General features: G+C 48.1%; 2 protein-coding genes across 14 annotated transcripts in view; one reads left to right on the top strand and one right to left on the bottom strand.

The window, feature by feature from the left end:
* The window catches only part of PATJ (PATJ crumbs cell polarity complex component), a 159031-nt gene extending 152038 nt beyond the window's left edge, over window positions 1-6993 (top strand). For 6 of the 7 annotated variants that reach the window (XM_026108637.2, XM_026108638.2, XM_064516292.1 and 3 more), the window contains 3 exons: window positions 1018-1121; window positions 2833-2956; window positions 4372-6993. In XM_026108637.2, the coding sequence (XP_025964422.2) occupies window positions 1018-1121; window positions 2833-2956; window positions 4372-4518 (375 nt within the window). In that variant the 3' untranslated portion in view covers window positions 4519-6993. The remainder of the gene's footprint in view (window positions 1-1017; window positions 1122-2832; window positions 2957-4371) is intronic. The other variant, XM_064516294.1, reaches the window with a different exon arrangement.
* Window positions 6994-11380: 4387 nt separating this feature from the next.
* KANK4 (KN motif and ankyrin repeat domains 4) overlaps window positions 11381-26723 on the bottom strand; it is a 44223-nt gene continuing 28880 nt past the window's right edge. For all 7 annotated transcript variants that reach the window (XM_064516296.1, XM_026108644.2, XM_026108645.2 and 4 more), the window contains 8 exons: window positions 23234-25279; window positions 22144-22255; window positions 20341-20571; window positions 19596-19683; window positions 18648-18867; window positions 17145-17287; window positions 15943-16143; window positions 11381-13084 (listed from right to left, as the gene is read on the bottom strand). In XM_064516296.1, coding sequence (XP_064372366.1) covers window positions 12983-13084; window positions 15943-16143; window positions 17145-17287; window positions 18648-18867; window positions 19596-19683; window positions 20341-20571; window positions 22144-22255; window positions 23234-25279 — 3143 coding nt within the window. In that variant the 3' untranslated portion in view covers window positions 11381-12982. The remainder of the gene's footprint in view (window positions 13085-15942; window positions 16144-17144; window positions 17288-18647; window positions 18868-19595; window positions 19684-20340; window positions 20572-22143; window positions 22256-23233; window positions 25280-26723) is intronic.

Raw genomic sequence — 26723 nt, forward strand, 5'->3', positions numbered from 1 at the left:
ATGCTTAGAAGGATCCAAAACACTTCATGGTAGTTTCCTTAAATTTTTCCAGGAAAAGAAAAGAATAGGAAATTAGCATGCAGTGAAAGTTTAACAACAACAACAACAACAATCTGAAGTGGGTATTGATACTTTGTCTTTAACTCACCCCATCAGGCCAGACCCCTGTGGATGGCAAAGCCCAGACGTCAATGTTCAAGTAACCCCTTTCTCAATACATCGTTAGTCACTAGCTGCCTTGGTAACTAACCTACAAAACATCGATGGGATTGTTAGAAAGCCTGTGCAAGTTCGCTGCCTCATTACCTGTGAAAATGTCATTAACTATATGAATTATTTGGTGATGGTAATTCAGGATGATGTCAGAATAATACCGGGGCCAGGTTTGGAAAGCTGAAGAAATCCAGTCTATTGCCTTTAGTGGTCATGATGGAAGTTGCAGGAAAAATGGCAGAAGAGTTGAAACGAAGGATTAATTTTTTTCCCACTCAGCAAACAAACTATACCAGAGATTATGTAAGGAAAAACGGAGGGGCTGGAGGAGCAGAAATGAGGCCCTTTCATAGCATCGCTTCCAGCTGATCTGCACTGAGGGAGTTCAGGGCTTTTGTCTCATGGGCCAAATAGTCCCATAGACTCTTGGATCTCTGCGTTTTGTTAAAGGCTAAAGTGCTTTGTGTGAGAGACCTTTACTTTGCCCCGTGTCAATCCTTGGCACCTCAGGTTGACTCCGAGACACGCCGGTTTCCTTGGCAAAGCAACCTCTTTCTTCCTGTCGTCCAGAAGGACCGTTTCCCCCTGCCCCATGTGCGATAGTCACGTTAACACAATAAAAAGCTTCAGAGCAAAGGTAGCATTAGTAGGAAATTTAAGAGAGTAGGGCTTGTATTTGAAACTTGACTGAAACACATCAATATCTGTTTTTCCTAGTGGACTGGCCATTTTCTACATAATTAGCACAGATGGCTTTGATATGAGGTGACCGTGCACAGTGCTTCATTGCATCCTCTTGTTTAGGTTGTGGCTGATACGAACATCAGTGCCATTGCTACCCAGCTGGAGAGCATGTCTGCGGGATGCAACCTTAACTCTTCGTTGGAGCATCCGTCTGAAGATCCTGAGTAAGTCTGAGCTTCATCTGTGTAGCTGAGATGCATTTCTATGCCTCATGCAAAGGAAAAGCCTAGGGTGGTGAAGGAGGTTCTTCCCATTGCTTCTCTCTCTTGTCTAACTTTCTATCACCTTTAAAATGGTAACTGTTACCTTGTCCAAGCTGATTTTGGACTTGTGTCCATCTTGCCCTGGTAATGGAAACTGCTTGAATAAGTAAGCACGAAATGTGTTTCCAAGCACCTGTTCTTGGCTTTTTCCCAAAACTTACCTCCCTGCTTTTCTTGTGTCTTACCTGACGTGGTGGGTCTGCCCTCGTCTGTTGGCTTCTTTGCCTGAAACGAGTTGTTATCACAGCAGTTCAGCACAATTTGTTGTTGGCAGACTCAGACAAGAGGTATTCAAAAAACTGGTATCAGAGGTAAATCTTTCAAAATATGTCCAAGAACTCTCTTTCTTTATCTTTTGAATATGTTTAGCTACACAGTTTTAATACATCTGCTTAATAAATTTTCTACGTACTGCAGTTTTTTTAATATGGTGATAGAAATTAGAGATCTAGCCCTCCCATGGCCATGCAACACCCTCCATTGTGTTTTTTTAGCACAGCTTACAGCATTGCACTTATCAGATTGAAATTCATTTGATCTTCATTTTGGTTCATTTGCATCATTATGTTCTTGATTTTTGTTCTTTGATTCGTTATATTTTAGGAAGCTGAAATGCAAGTTGCTGCCCTGTCTTAGGGAGTTTTGAGTATAAAAGTTAAGCTATTCATGCTGCATTCTCTAGTCTTACAATGCGAGATACTGTTTTTATTGCTGCTCTCAAAGGAGAATTGCTTACCACACAAAAGGATTTGTATTCTCTTTTTCTATCAAAATAGTCAGGAAATCTGAATTTAAAAATACGGAACTGAATTAGGTAGACATATGCATTCATTCTTTCCTTAAAGAAATGGCTAGATATTAGTCATCATAGACTGTGCCTTGTTTAGGAGAAAGATGCCAAACAGCTTTTGTCCAGAAAAATTCTTTCTAAATATGTAGAAAAAACTTAAAATTTGAGGTGGTTATATAGATATGAGTGGTCTCAGTTCCACCTAAAAGTCTTCCCCTACTCAATGCAGACAGTAGAAGCCCCTGAAGAGCAATTGAGGGCCTAGGTAAGACACTGAGTGAGGAGCCCTGTGGAGCTAGCCGCTGGCAATATGAGGTCCAGGGACACACGTGGAATTTAGCTTGTCTGAAAATAGCCGGGAGAGCCTGCAGTATTGCTGAGATTATAAGCACAAGTGTTCCTGGTTGCATCTTGTCCATTAGGCTCCTTCCTCTGTAGTCATAGAATAAAATGATGCTGCTAGGGAATTGGTGCAGTTCCTGCTGATCCATACCGAAGAAGACAGCTGGACCAGTGAGAGAGCAAACTCTTGCTTAAATACGTGCAGCAGCTGTAAGTTAGAGGAGTCTCACTCCTGCATCACAGGTGAAGTGCTCTTGTTGTGCTCTTTAAAGTAAGTATTTTCAAAGTGAGGAACTGAAGTGCATGGAGCAGCTTTTGAGCTCAGGGTGTCAAAGTAGTTTGTCTCAGCACAGGGAGAGTCATGGTTTGTGACTGTATGAAAAGCTTCATCATAGATAAATGTCTCTTTAAGTGTTCCTTCTACAGAAAGTCCCAAGAGACAGACCTTGTTCTTCTAAGTGATATTTATTGTGTTTTCAGAGCACCTCAACCTAAGATTATTACTTTGGAGAAAGGCTCTGATGGACTGGGATTTAGTATTGTAGGGGGGTATGGAAGTCCCCATGGAGACCTGCCCATTTATGTCAAGACTATATTTGCCAAGGTATCTTTTTTGTTTTCTCCCTTTTTCTATATTATCTTTAAAACTAAACATAAGATTTAGCATGGATAATATATATGTAGTCCAAAGCAGAAGGTACTGCCTGTGTGTGTGTGCATGGAGGTCAGTGAGTGGACCCAGAACTCACAGCTGGCTTCTCAGAGCAAAAGTTTACATTTCACATTACTGATGGCAGCAAGATACTTTATCTCAGCAATATTGCTCTGTGTACTTGGGAAGCATCTCTTTATTCATTAAAATATTTATAAGGCAATTTTATATCTGGAATTCTTGAAGTGCTTTACAGAGGTGTCATTTTTTCCCCCTGTACATAAGAGGTGACAGCTGCCGAGATGATGCATCTTCGTAGCTAAACTTCAGCTGCAAAAGCAGGAATAAAAATCTGTGCTCAGATAGTCATCTCAGTGAGAAGACACTGAAAGAAAAAAAATGCTGTTGCTTGTGGCTTGATGGTGAATTGGCTCCCACAGCAGTATTGGCTTTAGTCACTCCCACTTGCTTCCAGCTTCTCTTGTGCTTCTCTGCGAGTGCTCTGCTCCTACAGATGTGCCGTTTGTCACAACCCATCGGTTTCCCTCCCCTCCGCCCCCCGAAGCCTCCTGGAAGAGCCCCCGGAGATGGTCCCGTGGCGGCTGCCTGATGCAGCGAAGGAGCAGGGAGCAGACTCCTCCCTGGCCAACCGCTCCCAAGCAACGGCACCAAGCTCAGGGCAGGGGGAACGCAGCGAGAGCCTGGGAAATGGGAAAACAGTGGGAAGTTTGGGATTCTGCATACTGCATAAACTTTGAAGTCAGTCACACCAAATTGTCCCGTGCTTACTTGCTGTCACGTCAGCATCTCCGACGGGGTAGATGACACAACCAGGGAAATTTCACGTGAAGGTGGCTTGGAAGTCATGTCTCTTCCACTTCCGCGATGCCAGGAATTAAGAATGCAGATATTGTCTTTTCACAATTTTCAGTTATTAGTATGGGAAGATATTGTCTGTCTAAACTGATGCTTGGATTTACAAGCCTGCACCGGTTTCTAGATGGGAGCACAGCGGAGACATCCCAAATGACTGCAGTCACTGATGCGGACGTGAGGTGGACAGATGCCACCTCTGGGGCTGGGCAGGAGCTCGGGAATTAGGCAAACGCTCGAAAGGAGACCATCCATCTCCAGACCTCTCTGGGAGCTCCAGGGCCCTCAGCAGAGACCGGGGCTCGGGCTGTGCCCAGGCTGCGCTCTTGCATCAACTCTGCCGCCTCTCGAGACATTTCCGAAGCGTGTAGCTGCTGTCGCGCTGCGGGTTGAGGTGGGATTTCCAGGGCTGCATCGCTGCTCGTTTCAGACGCCGTGACGGCAGGGAGGGCTCGGTCCCGGCAGCCCCTAATGTGGTGTTTTGTCGTTTGCAGGGAGCGGCGGCGGACGATGGCAGACTGAAGCGCGGCGATCAGATTTTAGCCGTTAACGGGGAGGCGCTGGAAGGTGTCACTCACGAGCAAGCTGTGGCTGTTCTCAAACGCCAGAAAGGAACTGTCACGCTCACGGTGTTATCATGAACGGCATTGCCCTTGCGGAGATAAATGCAATTATTTTAGCACATCAGTAGAGCTATTATGATACTGTTTGGCCCTGAGCAGGATGCAGAGTGAGCGGTGGCAGAGATGAGTCCGTGCTCCTCCCATTGCCAGAATTGCTAACGTGTATCTCCAGTCTCCTTTAGCCCTCCACCTTCATCAGTCGGCCTTTCCGCCCTGCCTGCCCACCCTCTCCTGCTTCTGGTGGCTTCTGGGTTTTCTCTGAACAAATTTAATTAGGAAGCTTTAAAGAATAATATCCTTTTTGCTTTATCTATGCATGGGTTTATCCCCACCAGTGCAAACCCCGGCTACCGCTGCCGAACCTGGAATCGGTTCACACACAAAAGAGAATTTAGATCATCAGCTGATCTCATCTGATGAGCAGAAATAAATGCTGAGTGACTTGTCATCTCACTCATGATTTACTTATGCTAATTGTCCTTTCAAGTATGCCAGAAAACATTAGCAATGTAATTAAATTACCACTGTTCCAAATGATGAAATATCAAATTCTCCTCTGGGAAATTATTTGTGCTCGGCACAGTAAGTCTGATAGTCAAATGTGAACTTCTCATGTTTATCTCTTTGGGTAGGTCTGTGGAAGTTAGTCAGAGGTAATTACTGTGATGTGTCAATTTGCAGCCTTTAGCATGAAAAATCAACTAGGGGAGAAGGAAATTTAATTTTTTAGGCTTTTAAAATATTTGAGCCTTTTCAGATATTGGTGATGCATGAACAGCAACATATCTTGTTTTATTCTAATAATATTTTTAAAGAAGCAGCAGCGTGCTGGTGTGTGCCAGGGACGTTGCACACAAAGGCAGTTGTCGTTGTGCCAAGCTGCAGCCTAATTGTTCCTCCTGAAGCTTTAATGAAGACGAAAGTTTGCTCCCGTAACGTGATCCGGCAATTCTGGGAGCGACGGCGAGCTGCTGCCCCTCTGCACGCTGTCTGTAAGGCCGGGTGAAGCTCACCCAAACCGGCGGCCCATTTTCAGCTCGCCCGGAGCCTCCGCAGCAGCAGGGAGAGGCTTTTCCTGGCCGCGGAGGGTGGTTCCTCCACGGGGTCACTCGGTTTGGGGTCCGACTGCTCCGGCAGTGGCAGGAGAGAGGGTGTAGGAACCCCGTTTTGGGTGAGACCGCTCTGGGCCAGAGGGATGGGGGTGCAGGACCTGCCGCCAAACAGTCAGCACCTTCGTACCGCGTCCCGGCCGTTTCAGCGGCGATTGCATGAGCGCGGCCTTAGTGATTTTGCAGATGAATTTGGCAGGCAGATTAATGGTAATGCCGGTCGTTGTGGCTTAATCTCACTATCCAGGGGAGCAGCGGGGTTTTAGAGGAGCAGCCCGGTCCGATTTGGGCTGTTCGGTATAATTTACAATGACGGTGTAGCAGGGAGAAGCGAAAGGAGGGGGTGCCTTCAGAATTGCCTGCTCGCTTTATGTGAAAAATCTCTCAAAATAAATGGAACGGGGATCCAAAATCTGTAATAACTGTGTAGCGCGGGGTTTGCGTCAGAAGTACTCCCGTTCAGTATGGTTTAGCCAGAGCGGGTATTCCTCCGTTTGGTGTAAGAGGACATGTGCTGCAGCGAGATGCAATACGCTAAAACGAGCAAGCTGTGATTAGCGCTCATCAAAAACGTCTTCCTGATTTCATTTGAAAGTTTTCTTCAACTTTAGGTGGTCACAGAGTGCATTCAGCCTGCCGGCACTGTTTGTGGGTGTCCCTGAACGAGACGTACCTTGGGAAACGCAGTCCCATATGGGATTTGCCAAATGAAGTGTTAGTGGCACCTGGGTTATAGATGCACAAAAATATGTCCAGACATATTGAATTAGAGAATTTTTAGCAAACTGCCTTTGGTTGCAAAAGTATCTAAGGTACGCAGACGTTAACCGCAGGTAGGTGAAATGCGAAGCGGTACCCTAGAAATACTCTACAGAGTTTATGGACAAAGTGTAGCGATTCATCAGTCTGATTATGTTTTTATAGCCATGATGTTCATACTTTAAGATATTGCCACATTTAATCTATGGAGTTTTACGTGGCTATTTATTAGCCTCTTAGGCGCACACTGTCCATATACGTAAATAATAGAATTTACGGGCTGAGATATTTTGCACTTCTTATTGCTCAGAATGGGAGATAATATTTTCTGCTTCTTGTAATTTGCACTTTGTCTTTTGAATATATTACTGCCAAAAATCGTATTGCAACTAATTGATAAACCAGTGACCATGCAGAGAAGCGTGTGCTGTATGTACAGGCCCAAGTTATCTAATTAAGTTTGCATTACGCTTGTCTGGGTTGAGGTGTTCTGGTTTGTTTAAAACTTTATTTCTGTGCAAGGGAAAAAGCAATTAAATTTCCTGGCTGTATGTTTACGTATATCAGTAAAATGAGACGTTTTATGACTTCCAAAGATTCTAAATAAAGCTCAGTTAACTAAGTAGTTGTGTGTTGTTTTTGGGGGGGTGTTTTTTGGTTTTTGTTTTTTTTTAGTTCAAGTCATGGTTAACATTCATTGCCTGACATCTCTTTGTTTGCTGTTCCAAGCAGGGCTCCTTACTCCCTTTTGGGGGGAGTGTGAAGTGCTGCAGCCGTAGGACTGAGGTGCTGCGAGGAGCCATCCAGCGCACGCCTGTGCTCCAGCAAAGCCTCGCCCCGAGTCCGGCTGCTCCAGCCTGGTGAGTAGCTCATAATGGGGGAAACGCCAACAAAACCAGCAAGGCCGAAAGGGCAAGGACGTAACCTGCAGCGGTGAAACTGGGCGAGAGATGAACAGCCATGAGGAACGGCATCACCAGGAGGGACGTTTGCAGGAGGAGCATCTCTCCGTCGGCACCCTGCAGCCCTCGCAAGGTGCCTCGCACCGCTGTTTCGGCTCCTCTGTGCCGGCGAGAGGACTCCTGGGCCCGCAGGTGAGGACTCGGGTGTCAGGGCCATGCCAGCGGCAACTTGGGCCCCACAGCTGGAAGAGCGGGAGTAGCCTGTGGTTTGCGCTGGCACCGCTGAGGACAATCTCGACGTCACCGGGAGCCCTTTTAGGGCTGTTTGCATTTCTGGGCTGCTTCCGCCAAGAAACGGGCAAGATGTGGCTATTTTAGCCGAAGGGATGGAGGTGCCGGCACGCTTTGTGTCCCCCCACGTGAGCAAAGCGCGCCCAGGCACTGCCACCGGACACGACGCACCGGCAGCTCCACAAGCCATGGTGCCGGGGCTTGGCCCAGCCCAGGCAGCGGGTCAGCTTGGCGTGTTAAGGGGATTGCATCAAATTATACTGCTGCATAAGGAATAGCTGTAATGCCACTAAATTCCCTGTAATTAATCAAGTGAAGATTACCACCCTGGAAGTATGACATCTATAGAGCCCCTGGAAGTAATACGATTATGCTGAGATGGAGCAGTTAATGTACCTTCGCCTGAAAGAGCTGAAATGAATTAATTTAACATTATACATGTATAAAACATTAGTTTTTACAGTTGGGCTGAGCATTGATATATAATTCCATTACCATCTTTCTCCACAGTTTCACACTCCTCTGTCCATAATTTAGCTGTATTTACATTCTGTTTAAACATTGTCACGGTCGTTGTTTTCCTTCTCAGTGGCAATGGGCATTTTGTTCTCTACAGGCAGCAATCCTGTGATGTCCGGACCTTTGAGGATGGCACCGGATCAGAGCGCGCTACGTTCTGCAGCAGACGCGGATCACGTCCGCTTTGCCGTCGGCCTCGTCCAAACGCTCGCGAGCTCCCTGCCGCTCTGACAAATCTGCAAGGGTGGCAGCAGCGTCTACGCCCGATTCATGCGCAAAAAGGAAAACAGGCAGTAGCAGTACAGACCCTTCCCGTTGCTGATACCACTGCTGCGGGTGGCGTGCCTTGGTGACTGCTCAGCTAAAAATCATCTCCCCGATCAAAGCAGTCCCAGCAATTACAACCACATTTACATGGGATTTTTCTGCTGTGCTACTGTTCTACTTTTCCATCCAGGACGCCCTGGGCAGGGTGTACACAGGTGGAGCAAGAATTTTCTTCCCCCCCCCCATCATTTCCTAAGAAATGCGTTTTTCCTCTGTAAACGCCCCAGCACTGCTGCTGCTTCTGCAGGCTCAGCAGCGGACTGCCGCAGCGAGGAGTAACACCGAGAAAGAGGGTCCCTGGCGGTCTTGTGCGAGTTTCTCCCTGCAGAAAGCGTGCTTTTGGGGAAGGTTACTTGTTTGCACTCTGAATGTGAAAGGTCTCTCCAGTCCCATGAAGCCCTTTCTTGGCCTTTTTTTTCCCCTTTTTTTAGCATGTCGACACGCAGCTAGGACAGGACAACTGTTGAAGTTGAACACAAGCGTGTAAGAGGAGATGCTCCTGGTGTCCTGGGAAAGCATTTGCTGCAGGTTCTGGTTTATTTGCATGCAATGTTAAAGGAGGAGCTGCAAATAAATTCCCCTAAAAAGCAATAAAGGTTAGAAACTGCAGGACACGTTATCTTTCCCTCCTTTCCCCTCTGCCATGTGTTTTTTTACAGACTTGTTTCCATTCGAGGAAAACTGAGGCTGCAAGGCTCGGCTGTGTTTTTCGAGGGCGAGACGAACGCCGGAGACTCGGGTAAGGGCTCGTTTTCAAAGTCTCGGCCCAGATGTCGGTGTCCGTTTCCCGGAGAACGGCTGCGTTTTGCAGCGGTGCGAGAGCCTGGTGCCTGCTGGCGCGGCCGGCGGCGGCTCTGCCGTTGCTCTGCCGTTGCTCTGCCAGGCCCGTCCCCGCGGCGAGGCCGGTCAGGAAACGCCGTGATAGCGATTGCCCCGTAACCCCTGGGAGAGCATTTCGGGCTCTCTCCTCCCCCAAGCCTCTGCCCAGCGGCAGCTTTGGCTTCGGCGGGCAGGGGAGCTCGGGCACTCGCCTCCAGCGCAGCTCGCGCGCCCCGGCCGCTCGCCGGCAGGTGATTCCAGCCAGTGAACCCCACACGCGGGATGGTGCCGGTCTGAGGCAGTTTCATTTGTCTTAGTAAATGTGGCTTTTGCTGTTCCTTCCAGATAAGCAAACGTCAGTGTGTAACTGCTGTTAAAAGCTACTGACGTTCACAAAAATCCATTACCTTGCTGCACTGGGAGGAAGCAGATAAAACCGTGCAAATTATTATTTTGTGGCCAAAATAAGCTGCACGGCTTTCCCTGCGCAGCGGCGCTAGATGGAGCCATCGGCAAAACATTCCTGTTCCTCTGTCCCCCCTGGCTCCTCCAGCCTGGAGCATCCCCAGCCGCGCTGCCCGGCTTGGGGGCCCCGGGGCGCTGTCACCCTCCGCGCTGTCACCCTCCACGCTGCCCTTGGGGACATCTGCTGTGTCTCATTTCCCTGCAGGTGATAAACCCGCCTCTGCCCTGGCAGCCTGATCCCGTCAAAAGGAATTAAATCCTCCTGTCGGGCACCGAGCTGATGAGCTCTGAGCTGCCAGCCGGGCCGTTTCTGCAGGCCGAGGCAACGGGATTGATTGCTGCCCCAGTGGGAAGTGGGGAGAGAGCAGAGCCGGTCGCTTGGTGCCCCCGTGCTTTCATGCAGCCCTGAGCAAGCTGCTGGGAGTCGTTTCTGCTGCTTTTCTCCCAGTTTTAAGCCTTGCTGAGGCTTCCCGTGCATGCACCGGTGGTGGGGAGCGAGAGCTGCCTGTGGGCGTCGATGGAGTGGAGCTGAGGCATCACTGGCGTTGCCAAAGCGTGCTGGCCCAGGCACTTGTGTTGCTCTGGGCCCCGCGCGTGCATGCAGGGGCTGCGGCTGCATCGCTGCACCCGCCCCAGGGGCCGGTGGCTTTTGCTTGCCGTTATTTCATCCCCTTTTTTGCAATATATGGGCTCAGGCTGGTGCTGGGGAGCCTCGCTGGGGCCGCGGGATAGTGCTCGCTGCACGCAGCCCACTCTTGATGGCCGCTTTTTAAGCTAGCGGCCCGCTGTGCTTTGCAGGGGATGCATGGCTTCTTGACGCCCGGCGGTGAGTGCCGTGCGGGCTTTTCTCCGCGTTGGCCAGCTTGCAGCGGCTGCACATTCACCCGCGGCACGGCCGCTTTCATTCTTTGCATATCTCAGCGCTCACGTCACGCAGCGCCGGCGAGGTGCCCCATGCAGCGGCTCTGCCCTCGCAGGCCCCGCGGACGGCGTCTCCAAAGCCGGCTTTTGCTCTGCGGCGACGGCACAGGGACCCGCGCGCTGCCTCTGCCCCTGCTCTCGCAGCAAACGTCGGGAGTCCTGCATGGAGGAGGCTTCCTGGAGAGCAAAATGCCCCGTTGTTTGCAAAGTTGCAGACCCAAAATAGCAAGGCCTGTCCCAGGATTGCGCCGAGGTCAGTGTCCGCAGCGGTCCTTCGGGCAAGAGGAGGCTCGCTCTTCCCACAGTGGCCCTGATCCGCCGTGGAAGATCTCACGGGCACGTTACGTTTGCAGCAAAACCCAAATGTTCACCTCCTTTGGGCTGCAGCAGCTGGAGTTCAATTCCTCTTTGCAAACCTGAGCTGTTTGGAAAAAAAAAATTCATGTGAAAGTTGTCACAAAATGGTAATCCAGCTTTTTTGCTGATTGTTTGGGGTGCAGGAACCGTGTCTCTCTCACCAGCTTTTACAAAAGAGCCATCAATGGCTTAGGATTAGGCTCCTCAGACCTGGATCCAGAGCTCACTGCAGGAAACGGGTGTCTGCACGAGCCCCTTCCCCGCCCTGGAGGATGAGCAGGGCCCGGCCGCGTGGGGACAGCACGGGGTGCCCCAACCCGGCGCAGCGTAAGGTGAAACAGGGAGATGCCTCCCCCGAGCCCCCCAGGGAAAGCGCCCCAGCCCGGAGCGGGCGTAAGGAAAATACGGAGAAAAGTTTAATTTGGATTTATTTATGCATAAAGAACATAACTCCACTTGCGGAGCGAATGAAAAAAACCAAGACGGGCACTTCACACAGTTATCACTTCTGATACAAACATGAAGAAAATGATGAAAACTGAACCAGATGCTAGATTTTGGTTGAAAACAGCTGAGGCAAAAATGCAGAGCAGGATCTCCTGGGTCCTGTGCTAGGACAGTGCGACGAGGCTCCCTGCTTGGAAACAGCTTTGCCCTGTATTGCAAATACGAGGGAAGAGCAAAGGCAGTGCAAAAGAGACTTAATCATATGATATAAGTTGACTTGCAAACAACCAAAAAGAGTGTCTGGGATTAATTTCCTGCTTTGTAACAAAAAAGAAAAACAATTAACTAACGAGTAAGATCTGCTTTTAGAAATGTCAACTAAATCCATTTTTATTGTCATACCACAAGCCATCTTGACAGCACAAGGAGCTAATCCATGCCTATGGAAACCTGTGGAAAGCATCCAAGAGGTCCTAACACAATAAAACACTAGTAATTGGCATTTCTTGGCATCTAAAGAGCAATGAGTGTGACAATGTCTGGGCAAGCAGGCACTGAGCCCTCCCTCCCTCCCTCCTTGCTGTTGCAGGCAGGGGAATTTAAGAAAAGAAAACATCTGCCTCACGCAGTTTGCCGACGGTGCTGGACTGACACCCACGGGGCAGTGAGCCTGGAGGAAAGCCTTTCCGTGAAGCTCCTGGACAATGCTGACACATCCCGGAGAGGACAACGGTTGTGATCCTTGTTTCCCATGCTGCGGTTGGGATAACTCAATGCATCCCGCTGTGCCTGAGCATTGCATGTACTGATGCACAGGGCATGGCCGCGGACTACGCTTCCTGGTTAACTCAAGCTTAATTAGGAAAGATAAGAGCCATATGGTAATTCGGAGTACAGGCAAAACAAGGTCTGTTTGTTTGAATCTGGTTCAGTCAAATATTTTCCTAGAGCATTAATTTTTAATTCTTGCATCAGCCCCCACATAAGCAAACATAAATAGGATTTTATATTTTACATAATCCATCCAGCTTGTATTTGTTGTTACATATCCTGAATAATCGCTGTCTGCTACTGCATACGGAAAGTCTAATAATAAATATGAGGATACAAACTTAGAAGTTAAATGAGATACAGTTAAGTAGTTGATTAAAAAGGATGCCATAGTCTAAGGTTACAAAAAAAAAAGTATTGCTTTTCTAATGTGCATTTTGTTTTTGTTTTGTTCACTCACCTGCCAAAACTGTGCTGGGAGGGTTGTGTAGCAGAGCTCAGAGTTAACTTCAGGACTGACTGGTAATAAAAGGCAATCCAGTAATCTGACTCTCCAGAACAGTATTTGAGTATTTATGGCACTATGCAAAGATTAAGGCTATATAAGTGGGCTAAATGCAGCAAATTATACATTAGTGATGTATGCAAATAACCGACAAAGCTTGTGCCCCCTGTGAGTCTCGACTCGGTGATACTGGCCCCAGTCGCTGTGTTTCACCTGGGAGCGTGGCTGTCGGAAGAATGAGCTTTTTGTCACCCCTTCCCTCCGCTGGCGCGTCCTTCGTTCCAGCTCCCTCACTCAGGGGCAGCCTGGCTCTGCTCCGCGTGGGCTCGCAGGAGCGCTGTGATTTCCGCGTGGGCCGATTCCTGTGCCAGCGACAGCGCCGAGTTACCATCCTGCCAGGAGGGAGAAGAAAAGGAATTTACTGTGCAAATCTTCAACTTTCACATCTTGCATTTTTGGACAGCTTAGACTTAATTAACCTGCAGTCTGGGCGGCAGCACCGTTTCACTAAAGGGGATTGACGCAGTGTTTCATCGCATCATAATGCTGTTGCAGAAAATAGGAGAAAATGCATTAGAAATCCAGGATTTCCTTCCTTTGTGGCTGCTCTTGGGAACAGCACCAGCTGCGTGGTGCCGGCGGAGGGGGCGCGAACACAGCAGCATGTTTGCAAGCCAGCAGGCTCCTTCTGCCGCTGGGGTTGCCGGAGGGAGCGAGGGTGCCTGGGCCCCATTCCCCTGTCCCCCCACGGGTCCTGCCACCCTCCCCTGGCAGCCGCTGCTCCCAGCTCCTCCACTGGCCACGAGTCCCTTTGGGCTGCCTAGTCCATTTTTTTATGAATTCCCCATGGATCGCAATGAAGAGGGCAGGTTCCCCCAGTCACAGACAACTACTTATGTTATAAAACCCCTTCAATGCACCCAGCCCTGCGGCAAACTGCGGCGATTTCCTGACCACAGCCACAATTAGAAATTTTCTTCCTGACTCCAGCATACAGCTAGCCGTCGTCGTTTTGCGCCCATTTATCCAGTTAAATAAACTTCCCTCCCTGGAGTTAGTCTCCAGCATGCTTTAAAATGTGCAACTGGTCTGTAAATCTTCCAGCAGGATTTCAGGGCTTAACCAGACCTGCGCAAAAATACATCTCGGGAGCATCTCGCCCCCTTCCTAGTGCCATCGGCAGTGGCGCTTTCCTGTTGAGCAATGCGGGATGAAGATAAATGGCAGTTTATCTGGGATACAGCTGCATAAATATAAATGCAACCATGTGGTCTGTTGCCATGAGCCCTGCGCGGGAGGAATACATATATCGGCCCCTTGTACTGTTCCCGCTCCAGCCGATAAATCTGTGTCACATGCTTTGCGGCTAGCAAAGTGTCACTTTTCAGTAACATATGTTATTAATTGAATCCTGACAGTCCGGGGCTTGTTAGGAGACAAGATAGCGCGCGCCTTCCCGTGCTTCAGCCCAGCCAAAGCAGCACGGCTTTATCCCTGTGAGAACAGTTTACTCGCTAATATTAATTGTATTAACCGGAGGGAAGCTACTGGGATCAGTTTGTGCTCCCCTCAGCCCACAAACAGCCAGGAACTGAATTATCACCCCAGGTTGTTGCCTGCCCTAAGACAGCGCTTTCCGTTCAGGCTTCAGTGGCTGTCACCTTAGAGCCACGTCCCAGCACGCGGACCGACAGACGGGCTGCAGGGAGCAGTCCCTCTCCGGGAATTAGCTGTTAGTTACATTTTTGTGCAGGAATTAGCTGTTAGTTATGTATTCATCCATCAGGACCTCCAAACCATGCTCCTATAAATAACACTGCAATTTCTATGGCAGCCCTTCCACAACCGAAATGGGATTTTTTTTTTTTTTTGGCAGAGGGAGCTAGATGCCGGCCAAAGCCCCTGGCCGCGCTCTGCTGTCCGTCTCTGGAGGATGACGGTGCACGGCCACGTCGGAGACGTCCCCAAACTCACTACCGCTGCACAGGGCCCCTCCGGCACAGGGCCCCTCTGGCCTTGCCTTCACTGCAGCCAAGCTAAGAGTATCATTCTTCTTCATAGCAAGCTGCGCCCAAATCTTGCTATTATCTGTTTTGAAATTTCCTGAAAAAACTAAACATCTGGTCAGTCCATCTTTAATCTTTTCTTTTGTTCGCCTGTTGCTGGAAGAGTTGCCAGACAGGTTTACTACTTGCCTTGCCTGTCTCTCACTTGTCCATTAAGCCCAGCTGTTTTCTGCGTAGCACTTTTTCTGCTTGTACATTGTACTCTGAATAATCATAGCTAGCGATACGATAATAAATAATATGATTTTTTTTTTTTGTTCTGTTTGTACAGCTCAGCACGCAGCACACTTTCAGCCAATGAGTAGGGCTTACAGGCATAGCAACAGGGAAACTTTGAATTGCATTTTATTATTATTATTATTATTATTATTATTATTATTACTATTAACTCTTGCTCCAGTTTTCGTTGGCTTTCTTTGTAGCAATGTTTAGAAATAAGGCTACATGGAAGCATGCATCTCTGGGAGTTGTGCTGGTTCATTTATGGGGAAATAATGTAGCTGCTTAGTCTGTTTTGGGCATTAAGATGAAATAGGATTTAGCCACCATATGGAAGAGCTTCCCCAACACTCTTGTTTGCATTAGAGTTTAAGCAGATGAGGTGCAGAGAAACATTTTTCTTTTCCTCTCTCTGAGATATCTCAGGCTAGGAGCAGTCTGGGTCTCAATTACCAGATGTCAAGGGCAGGGTGAGTTACGTTTTTTTTTTCCTTTTGTGGGTGGGTTTCAGTTCTGAGGGGAGAATTAATTGCTTCTAATTTCTTGGAGCTGAAAATCCAGATGTCCAGGATTTATTTTTTTTTAAGGTTTATACTAATTCCCTCCTCACATCTGCCCTTTGTCACTCCAGTATTGGACTATCTGTGATGATGTTTTCAAGCTAATTTGGGTTGTTCTCGCCCTGCGGGTCTGTGCTTACAAAGGGGACACTGGTGGCCTCTCACATGTCCTGGCATTTGCTCTGGTGTGGTCTTTTCTCCACCAAAAGCAATATGGGTGAGTCTCAGCCCTTACAAAACAAGAAGCATCCTGAGCAATGTGGGACGTGCCTGCAAGCCAGGTGGTATTTGAAGAGCCCAACACCCAGGCTGGCGCTCTTTTCTCGCAGGTGCTCTTGCATCAGCTAAATGATGCTGCTGTGATTTACCCGTATTCTCTGTTTATTCCTTGCTGGTTCCGCTTACCTTATCTGTCCGGGCGATGTCGCAGCCGGGCTGGGCCAGGAGGAGCCTCACGATGTCAGCGTTGCCTTGCCGGCAGGCCACCATCAGCGCCGTGGTCCCCTGCTCATCCGGCAGGTTGATGTCGGCCCGGCAGGACAGCAGGGCTTTCACCATGTCCTCCCGGTCGTGGCTGACGCCGAGCATCAGGGCCGTCTGGCCGCCCTGGAAATAGCACGGTGACAGACTGAGCAGGACTTGCCCACCAGAGAGATTCCCGCTGGTTTGGGGGAATAAACACTTTCCCGCGGCATGGCTAGACCGCCTGCTGTCCAGCTGCTCCAACATGCAGCAGGTCCCCCTAACTCCTGCTGCGTGGGACTTTAATTTAGGCTTATAGTTACCTTTAGAGCCATTCAAAAATGCCTTTTACGCTGGAGGAGCTACATAAGCATACAGTCAACTTTAAGAGTTACATGCGGGAAGCTATGATTAAATGACAGTGTACCATCAGATCTGTTACACAGCCCTGAGAGTTTGCCCCAAACAGCTCCTCACCTTAGCAAAATTATCAGCTTGCTTTTGTTTATTTTATTTAGATCTTGCTTCCCTTCTCGGAGGGCTGTTAGATGTCAAAAAAGCTGTGACCTCCTCAACAGCAGCCGCCTCCATTCCCACAGGTGCCGGCCTCGTCCCGCAGCGATCCCAGGAAAGCAGCGGCGAGTGCAGCCTCGCCCGCCAGGACTGAGAAGCTGCCCTGCCATGGCCGGGGAAGTCTGGAGGGTTTAATTAATCACAGTGGACTGTACAGTTTAGCTGAATGTGGCTTTATAACTTTTGGGAAACCAGTGACTCCAACACAGCAGGTACCACTGAGTCTCAGTTTCATGCTGTATGTTCAGTATAAGAAGTAACTTGAATTAGATCCCCCCTAGAGATCTCTATGGGGGCATGATTATGAGGGAAATTATTCCTATTATGCTCAGCTGCAGTTTGAATTAACAGTCATACAATGTGGTACCCACAGCTGCTTATGAACTGAGCTCTTCTACCCACTCGGATTTCATTAAATCCTCAACAAATGTGTCCCAAAGTTGTGTTGTTGGGGCAAACCTTCGAGCTGTCGTGCCGGCTGTGCTGGCTGTGTCTGCCCATTGGGATTGCAGATAGGGAAAGGCTGGACTACACTCCTGTCCCTGGAAAAAGGCTGGACTACACTGCCATACCTGGCTCGCTCTTATGTTCACGTTTCCTGCCTTCAGCAGCTTCATCACCACCTCCATGTCCTCGGGGGTCTCGGCAGAGGCCAGCGGCGTGATCATCACGGCAGTGTACCCGGCCTTGTTGGGGCGGTCCACGTCGCACACCCCTGGGGACGAGAGACATCCCCCCCTCCATGTGCAGCTGTACGGAGAAAAGCAGGATGTATCCTGCGGCAAACTGTCCGTGACCTGATCCGATGCAGCACCCTGGGTGTTTTTCAAGTCAAGGAATAAGGGACTGAGAGTTTCCCCAGCTATACAGGGCTGAGCCTTGTCCTCAGCATTAAATGTCTATTCATTAAGGATCTAGCCAGCACAGCGTTAAGGGCCCTTGCATACTATACATTGCTACAATTGTTGAGGTCCACTTAGCAATAAACTTTGACGACCACAACCAAATTTTATCCTGGATTAAAAAAAAAGTAATTTATGCCTTGGGTGTGCGGCCAGTTGTGGAACTGTGTGCTATTTATTTTAACTCCTGAAGCAGGGGAGCAGCAGAAAAAATGAATGGTGCCTCATGGGTGGGGTAAATCTGATTTTGCTAGATTCCTTTCATAACTCCGTTTCAGTAATATCAGCTCTGAAGAGCTCCAGAGCTATTTTTTGGGTTCTGTTCCTCTTGGTTGGCCCGTAATCAGGGAATTTGCTACCTAAGACACTGTAACTTACATTGCTACTGATTGATAGCATCCCAACAAAAAGCAATAAAGTCGGTTATCGTACACCTTTCTATGCTGAACTTGGGGGGGGGGGGGGGGAATCTTACTTCGTTTTACAGACTAGGATTTGGGGGCCTGGTTTTTAGCATATTTAATTTCCAGAAGAGGCCCGTCTTTTTGCAGTAGGGCTGTCAAATATACCCACAGTTAATCATTTAAGACAGCAGTGAATTTCACAGTAAAATGCTTTATAGTTTTTGCTGTAAAGGTTCTCTCTCATACTGCTCTATTTTTTTTCAACTGAGGCACTTATTTTCAATTATAAGCATCACATTGGCAAATTCTCTTAAGAAATACATTGCTTCCAGTGTTTCAGAGTGAGCTTTTATGTTCTGGGCACCACAGATTAGAAATGAACTGTGTCTAATCTAAGAACACGCAATTTTAGTGTTGCCCTTTGAACTTTGTTGCTTTGGGCATTTAGCAAAAGAACAGAACAAACTTCTCCCAATGTCCCGGGGCTGTTTGGAAGCCTCTGACAACAATTGGTTTATAGATGTGTATGATAATATGCCATTTTCCTAACATTTAACAGATTGTCTCGCCAATGAAAAAAGGCCAAAGTGTCTTTCTTCCTTCTGAAAGCGCTTGCATTCCCCCCCCCCCCCAACAGAATCTGTGCTGAAAGCATCATTCTTTACAAAAGGAGCTAAAAGTTCACTCGGTTAAAATGCAGTTTTTCTGCAGAGCTCCCACGACAGCCCGCCTGCACCCAGCAGTGAAACCCCGGGGCAGCTGCCCCTACCTGTGTCTAGCAGCAGCTTTGCGACGGGGAAGTTGGAGTGGGAGATGCTGTAGTGGAGCGCGGTGTTCCCATTCCCATCGGCCAGGTTGACGACCGCCTCCAGGCACTGCGGATGGGCCGTCCCCAAGGCTTCGAGATAGGCTGCAACAGCCTCGGGGCTGGAGGATTTTCGGCTCGACACGCGGAACCACTCCTGGGAGACGGCGCCCGGGACGCGGCCCTGCAAACGCCACCATTGCCCCGTTATGGCTGGGAACGAGCCCCAGTGGAGGCAGGGCGGACGCCCCATTTCTCAGATAACATCCCAGCTCTGCAGCTGGGCAATGCAACCGTGCCTCTCATGGCAATGTTCCTCCTGGCCATGACGCTCAGGTGGGACACCAACACCAGCTGGGCACCTGCATGGGACATCTCATGCTGGACCCTCTCCCTGCTTGCCCTCCCCTACTGCAGCATTTTAGGGAGGTAGCCCTAACCTTTCTCCTAAATCAATTCGCCAGCCTCCTGTCTCCTCCTGTCCAAATGGAAAAAAAACAAGGATGTTTTCACCTACAAACTGCTCTACCAGGTCAAACCTAGAGGAATCTGCTGTGGCAGTCGTCTGGCAGGGATGACAGATCTTGGAAATCTGCCCGGGCCTCTGCCCTTTGCCGCTTCATCCTATGCCCTGGCATCCCCCCAGCATTTAGCACGTGGGATGGGTTTTGTGATTACTCTTATAACTGAAGAGAGAAAGGAATTTCCTGTGGGAACTTGGCTAAGTGACAGAGAAAGCTCCCCCCCCTCTTTTTTCCCCCAACTCAGAGGTCACCTTGACCCTTTCTCCTTCCAAAGCTGTCCCTGGCATGGTAGGATACGTTCTGCAGTGCATGGCTAGGATAGTCTTACTGATTAAACGTAACACAAACTGGGAACTGCATCCGAAAGTTGATTGAAATATATCCATACCAGATGCTTGTTGCTTGGGGTCCTTGTTTCTGAGAGGTGTTTGCTGAGGAGTTGGCAGTGGGTAAGGAAATCTTCAGAGGGTTTGCATCTAAAGAGAAAATATTTTGGTAAATCCATCATAAAACTGAACCAATATGTATCACTGGAACAGGAAGGATAATGTGCAGTATAAATGTTTAGGCCAGAATAATTTAAACACTTATTTAAATGCTTAACTTCATGCATACAAGTTGTGCCCTTGATTGGAATCAGATTTTTAGGTACAAAATTAAGCACTTCTGTAAGTGTTTGTAATTAAGTCCAGAATCTCAGATCTGTCAGATCAACTTCAGCTTTTACCAGAATCCTTAAAATTGAAAATAAACAAACAAACAAAAAAAACCCCTTACAATTTATTACTGAATCTGCAAAGAAAATTCCATAGAAACCTTACTTTGGGTGTGGTGGTGGTGGAAATGAGCTAATTCACCCCTAATATGACTCATTTTGCCTTTTCCATAATCAAGTATAGGGCCTGAATCACTCCCCATTAGATTCTGCAGTAACTTGAAAAACATTTAGCTCTTCAAAGCCTTCTCCCATGTGTACAGAAGTCTATGTTTCTCCTTTCTTTCCAAAAATGACTAATTTTGCTGACAATAGGATGTCAAGTTCTTTCACTGAAGCTTCGAACCCAAATTACTGCTAGCTGATATTCGTTGCTGAACATTGCTAATATGGACCATTCCTGTGGCTTTGGGATTACCTGTCAGTCCCGTGTTGCATGCTGGCTGTCACTGTTGCTGCTGGCTCCTGCAGCCCGTCATCCTCACATCCCTCGCGCGGGGAGGGCCCCAAGGCAGCGGGATCACTCTCACTCGCAGCTTTTGGCTGTCTGTGCTCTGAACCGTCTGATTTTCTCTCTGTCTCACTGTCTGAATCCACTTCCGATGGGCTGTCTTCACAACTTGTGTCTTCACTTGAGGTCGTTTCATAACTAATTGAGGACACCAAATGTTATTCACTCCTCCTTCCCCGTCCGCAACTACAGGGCCTGAGCCAAGGCTCATTGAAGACACCCATTGACTCCAATGGGCCTTGGATGAAGCCCAGAGTGATACTCATGCTAAAAAAGTTAGAGCTACATCCAAACTTTGGGTTGGTTAGTCTTTTTTAGTCTTTTTTTTTTTTTTTTTTGGCTTCTTAAGCCAGTAGGCGTGTGAGAGAGGCAGTTAAGCTTAGGAGAGCAGGCAACGTTACTTCAGGGGCTACTCGGTTCATTTGCACTGATGTCTGCAGAGGGGGAAGCAGTGGGTGAGCCCCAGGCGGGTGCTGTGTGCAGGCCCAGATGGAGCTGGTGGTGTGCCAAGGCTAGGGCGGCAGCAAGACATAGGGCTCCCCGGGGCAATGTGGGACACATCATGTGGTTGCAACCTGGAGGACCTCTGGGAAACTGTACTTGCAGTTCCCATACGGCTCTGAGCCCACCATTCAAGTAGCCCTGCTTTAGAGAGACCTCTTTTTCGGTTATCTAAAAGCATTAGTAACAGTAATATCTTGCACAAGGCAGAACCTTTAATTCTCCAGTATCCCTAAACTAATCAAGATTCCTCTACTTAACTACAAGTTAACTTTCAGTGCCAACACACATATTCCTCGCTAGACGTCCTATTGCAACCATCAGAGATGCGTCTACAGTGCATGTTGCCATGCCTAGTTAGCTGAGACCACCATGACAGCATAGAGGGGCAGGTGAGCCACCCCATGCCTGGATCTGTGCTGCCACGTTGTTCCCGTTATCGTTCCCCACACTAGTTAGCAGTAAGGGAAAGAGATCAAAAGCCAAAGAGAATTAGACACCTGAATACACAGGAGATTGGTATCAGAGCGAAAACTAAAACATGGGTCTCCTTCACCCCAAGGTAATTCCTCATCTACTGAATTCCTCTCTTCTCAGACCCTGAACCATCCTCTCCTTCACCTGCTACACAACTTCCTCCAAGCTGAGGATCACAAGAAGGCCAAGTCTCAGCTCAAGTCTTACTGAACTTAGATCACTACTTCTTAGTTCACTTAGTTTTGCATAAAACTGCCCACTTCCCAGTGGACACCAATCAGTACATTTGTTGGTTGTCCCCACAGCGTGCAGGTGGGCAGACTGACTCGCCTTGCGTCTGCGTGGAGGCAGGTCAGTGGCAGCTTGTGGAGGTTTGCACCGTGCCTGCCCAGGCCATGCAGACCTCATCCGAAACCCATCACGGTTCATGGGAATCCTCCCAATGATTCGCTTGGGTTTTGGATGAAGCCCCAAAAGGTTGGTGCGCAGAGAACACCAGTCTCCAGGGATGTCCCTCGCTCCTCTAAAAACACCAATATCCCAGTCTTTTCTACAGGGTTACTTACAGGTTATCAGTACTGGATTAAAGAAGGGAGAAAAGAGGCTCCATTTCAAATGGCCTTTTAATCAAGAGATTTGGAAAGGGAGAAAAGAAAAAAGAATGACTTCTTCAGCAGTACAGATGACATTACATATTAGAAAGGCAGTTTTATCTTCTTAACTGATGCTTACCCACCATTTACCCCAACAAACTGAAGATTCTTTTTAGTCCCATTGCCTCCTGCATGGAAACCATAACCTTTCTTTTTCATGATAGATTTAAGACTTGTGGTTGGAGAGATTTCTAGCAAAATACAAAATAATAGATTAAACAAGCAGATGTGACATAATTATCAATGATTATTCTCAACCTGTAGTAACAAATTACAAATCATAACAGTAAGCATATTACTCGATCTTATAAGATTCCTTTTCTATTCTGCGGAACTGCTGATGCATCTGGACAGTTGAACCTGCCTTGCCACCTTTAAAATAAGGACCTCAAACATTTTCAAGTGCCTGGGAATATAAGGCAAGTGGCTGGAAATTATAGGCAGGTTCTGTGAACATCAATAGGCTTTACTCTCGTAATAATGTTTTCTGAGGACTCTTTTCTATTTTCAGTATTGATGCTATGGACGTTTCTGCCCAGTGCCTCTCCTATAATACTATAAGGATGACTCACTCCTTTAGAGTTGGAATGGTCTCTTTACATATTGCTTCTAAGTAACAGTCACATATATATTTGCAAGGCCCTGCTGACAGTGAATAGGGAACCTTGTCTGTTGGATTCTGATGAGCTAAAATTATTCTAGATGAACTACATTATGACCAGGGACAGGTCCAGCAGTGACAGCCTCGCTGCTCAGTTAGGTTGTGTTGTTCCAGTTCTGGTGAACTTCACACTGATTTACACCAGAGTGGCAGTGGATTCCTGCATTCTCGCAAATTGGGACATCCAAGCCAATTAAGGAAAATGGTCAGCAGGATTATTCAAGGTAATAGCCACAGATTTCAAGTGGTATTGGAAGCTGACCCTGCATGTAACTGAGTCACAGCTTTATCAGCTCGTGCATGTATTGTTTGTATTTTGTGTTCAAGATTTCATGGCTTGTGACATGATGAGATTTCTTTTTCCTCAAAAATACATTTTTAGGAGGAGCTATTTCTGATTTCACTGACACTAGATATACCACCAAGTTCCACTGCATTACACCTGCTCTACATTTGATTAAATGAGATTTTGCCCAGACACGTTGAAACCTACGCCGATATTATTTACCCAACTGTTGATACTGTGTGTTCGAATTCTCCTTATCTGCTGGCCCTTGTGTAGAGTAGGCAGATAACAACGAGTTTAAGGAATTAACTAATTGGTTCTGAATGGAGCTAAGCTTTGAGGCAGGCTGTTTAATAGCACTTGCTAACTCCGGATAGCCATGCTCCAAACACATCCACTGCTCTTGCAAGAGCTCCTGGATTTTTTTAACATATTGGCCTATGGGGTCTACAGCAGAGAAATCTTCTCGGTTAGGGTGACCTTCCTCTTCCATCACATCTTCCTTTATATCCTCGCCACAGACTGGCTTGCTTTCACCTATGTTTGAGTCAGTTTTTGTTCCTCGGTAGCTTTCTGCAGTTGTTCCATGAGCAGCAAGACTCTGGCTGTCAGAGTTATTTCTTTTATTTTGATTGTCATCACTGAGATGTTCATCAATCTTCAGCTCAGTGAGGCATGGTGTACAAAGGGCAGGCTCAATATCTGCTTCAGTCTCTGCATGTTTGGCAAAATGTTCAGGTCCCTCTCCGCCGACACCAGCGTGAACGTCTGCCAGTCCCTGATCTCTCTGAGCCAACTTACTGCTTAACTCCTTAGCCTGCGAGTTCATGTTGTCTGCTCTGTGAACACTGCAGCCTATGGATTGTGTAGAGATTGGGATATTTACATTGATGCCTTTGTCGTGGCCTTGCTTGGACCTGTTTGTCTGCGTGTGTTCGGTGTTCACCGCAGCGTCATAGTATTGCAAAGCACCGCCGGCCTGCTTGGCCAGCGGTCTGGTTTCTCTGGTATTTTCCCAGCGCAGTTTCTCTTCCAGCTGAGCTTTGGAGCTTGCTAGTAACTTAATGCTTTTCTCCTTTTCCTTGATCTCATTATCTTGCTGCTTCAGCACTACCCTGATCTGTTCAAGTTCTTCTTTTTTGCTGCTTAGCTGCTCCTCCAGAATAGCAATCTGCCGTTTCAGTGCTGCGATCCTGTTGGCCTCGACTGTATCACAAAGCAAAGACTGAGGGCTCCAATTTTCCTTGTTTTCTCTAGCCCAAATACTTCTGTCTTCAGTTTTCCTCAGCACATCTGGCGTGATTTCACTTATGCTTAACTCCCTTTTCTCATGGTTCTTGTTTTCATCAGCAAGCTGGAGGGCACTGGCCGAGACGGATCCATCCTTGGCTAATTCAGACCAGCTGTGTATTCCTGATGCATCACATTCCTCTCCCCGGCTCTCCACAACCACCTGCAGCTGCTGCGCTGTGGGGTGCTGGTTTTGCCATGGAGATGGCATCTTCAGGAGGTCTCCTGGCTGGCGCTCCAGCGCAGCAGTGACTTTAACCTGCTGCCGCCCGGACTGCTCTTTCTTCTGTGCTGCTGCTTGTTGCTCCGATCGTGTCTCTTGGGGGGGATTTGACGCGAAGCTGTCAGAGCAGGGTGAAAGCGGTGCCTCCTTCGCAGGGCTAAAGGGACTTTCTGAGCAGCCCTTGTCATCAGAGGGCTGAGGAGGTGCCAAGAGCAGAGAAGGCACCTGACTTTCCTCCTCCGCGCTTTGGCCGGGCGGGAGCGTGGCTGGCATGCTGGAGGCCCGGAGCAGCTGGGGCCTCCCCCGATGGCTGGCCTGCTCCTCTTCCGGCTGCGCGAGCTCGGCTTGCCTCATTGTCTCGCCTAAAAGGGCTTTTCTTCGGTAACTTGGCTCCTCTACAGCAGCTGCAGATGGAGGCAGCTCACTGGGTACCAGGGGACGGGGAGTTTCTTCTGCCCCTAACGATGCCTTCCGTTGTGCAAATGAGTAGGTTGCGGTCCAGCTTTTGCTGGGAGCAGAGGCATACGCGCGGGACCCGCTCTCCGGCAGGCTGAAATTTCGGGGCAGCGTGCTGAATTTTGGCTGCTTGGCTTTCCGGTGGATGTGAACCCTTCTGATGGTATTTCCTTTCTCAATGTCATCCACGTACTTCAGAAAGTCCAGGTCTAAGTGAAAGCCGTAGGGTGTTTCAACAGAGTAGGGCAGGCTTCGGGGCTGGTCTTTGTCCCCATTGGATTTAGGGGGCTGGTCATTTGCTGAAAAAAAATGCAGGAAAAAAAAGATTGAATTTTAAATAGTCAGTAGACTAAAAACAAAGAAAAAATCAAATATATGTTTAGAGCAGAGGGAGAAATGCAGTTGCTATTTCTTTCACCTCAGTTTCAAACCTGGCCCATTCATCTTCTATACATTAGCCCCCCCACACTGAAAGGCTGGGCAAAACCGTCAGGATGCACCTTGTCCTCGTGGATGCTGATGGGGAATCTGTTCAGAGGTGCAGCAATGGAGCAACACGTTATAAATGCATGGTCCTGTTTTCTGAAGGTGAATCAGGTAATTGTTGCACAGCAGCAGCCAAAAATTTGCTGGAATCATGGCTCTAATTGACAATTATGCAAACAGCAGGTTTTGCAGGCAGACCTACGTGTTTGTCTAAGTATAAAAAGCTGCCCAGTGAATAATAAATCCAGCTTAAAAACAGAAGGTGGAAACGATCTATCTGTGACAATTAAACATTTCAAGTCTTTTTGCTTGTTTTTAACTTTTCAGCAGCCTTAAGTAGTGCAGTGCAAGTCATGCAGGGAAACGCTTGCATCGTTTCATCAGCAAATACTGGCTTACAAGTTATTCCCTGAAAATAATGAATACAGAAAAGGACAGGAGCCTGACACAGCTAACCAGCACTGCTTTATGTATTCATATCTGTGCAAAACATGTGCTTCCTAAGGTTACTGGATACACTTCACAGAGCACTTCTTCTAATTGAGGCAAATGCAGCACCATGAAATGCGTTAACTGCAAAACAGTCAATTTGTCCACTCATCTGTATGCAACGAAAAGGCACAGCCTCAGCGGTGCAGCCTCGTGCCGCATACAAGCAGCTCTCGTAAAGGTGGATGCTGACACCAGATACGTCAGCAGCCCCTCATCGTTTGTAGCCACCGTCAGTGTAATACAGTCGCACTGACCTCTGTTTTGCACCTATCTGCGTGGTCACTCCTTCCCTGTTATAAGCTGGGACCAGCAAGTAATGCAAGGGACTTGCTGCAGAAAGGCCAAAGCAGGGATCTCAGGTTATAAAGGTATTGCCTCCGGGGATTTAAACTTCTGCACCTGTAATGCAACAGCACTGTGTCCCTAGGCAGAAGTGAACCTGGTCACCCTGAAACCCAGCCTGTAAAATTCCCAGGCCCCCAATTTCAGTCTCCGGTATCTAAACAGTTAACCCCCAAATCCAAATTTGGAGAATAAAAACAACAGCCTATTTGTTGTTCGTCTTTTTCTTTCTTTATGTGACCAGTCCCTGAAATGAAAGTGATTTTGACTGCTCCGCACCTTTGAGGAAACAAGCCATGATCTATAAATAAGGGGAGGAGTAGCCCAGCCAAGACAAAACACGTTTCATCGCTGTTTCCTTTGTCTCCATCTTTGTGCAGCAGCTGTGCAGGGACCAGGAGAATTTGGCACCGGTTTAAGTTC

Source organism: Dromaius novaehollandiae, chromosome 8 (assembly GCF_036370855.1).
Source record: "Dromaius novaehollandiae isolate bDroNov1 chromosome 8, bDroNov1.hap1, whole genome shotgun sequence".
Classification (NCBI taxonomy): Eukaryota; Metazoa; Chordata; class Aves; order Casuariiformes; family Dromaiidae; genus Dromaius; species Dromaius novaehollandiae.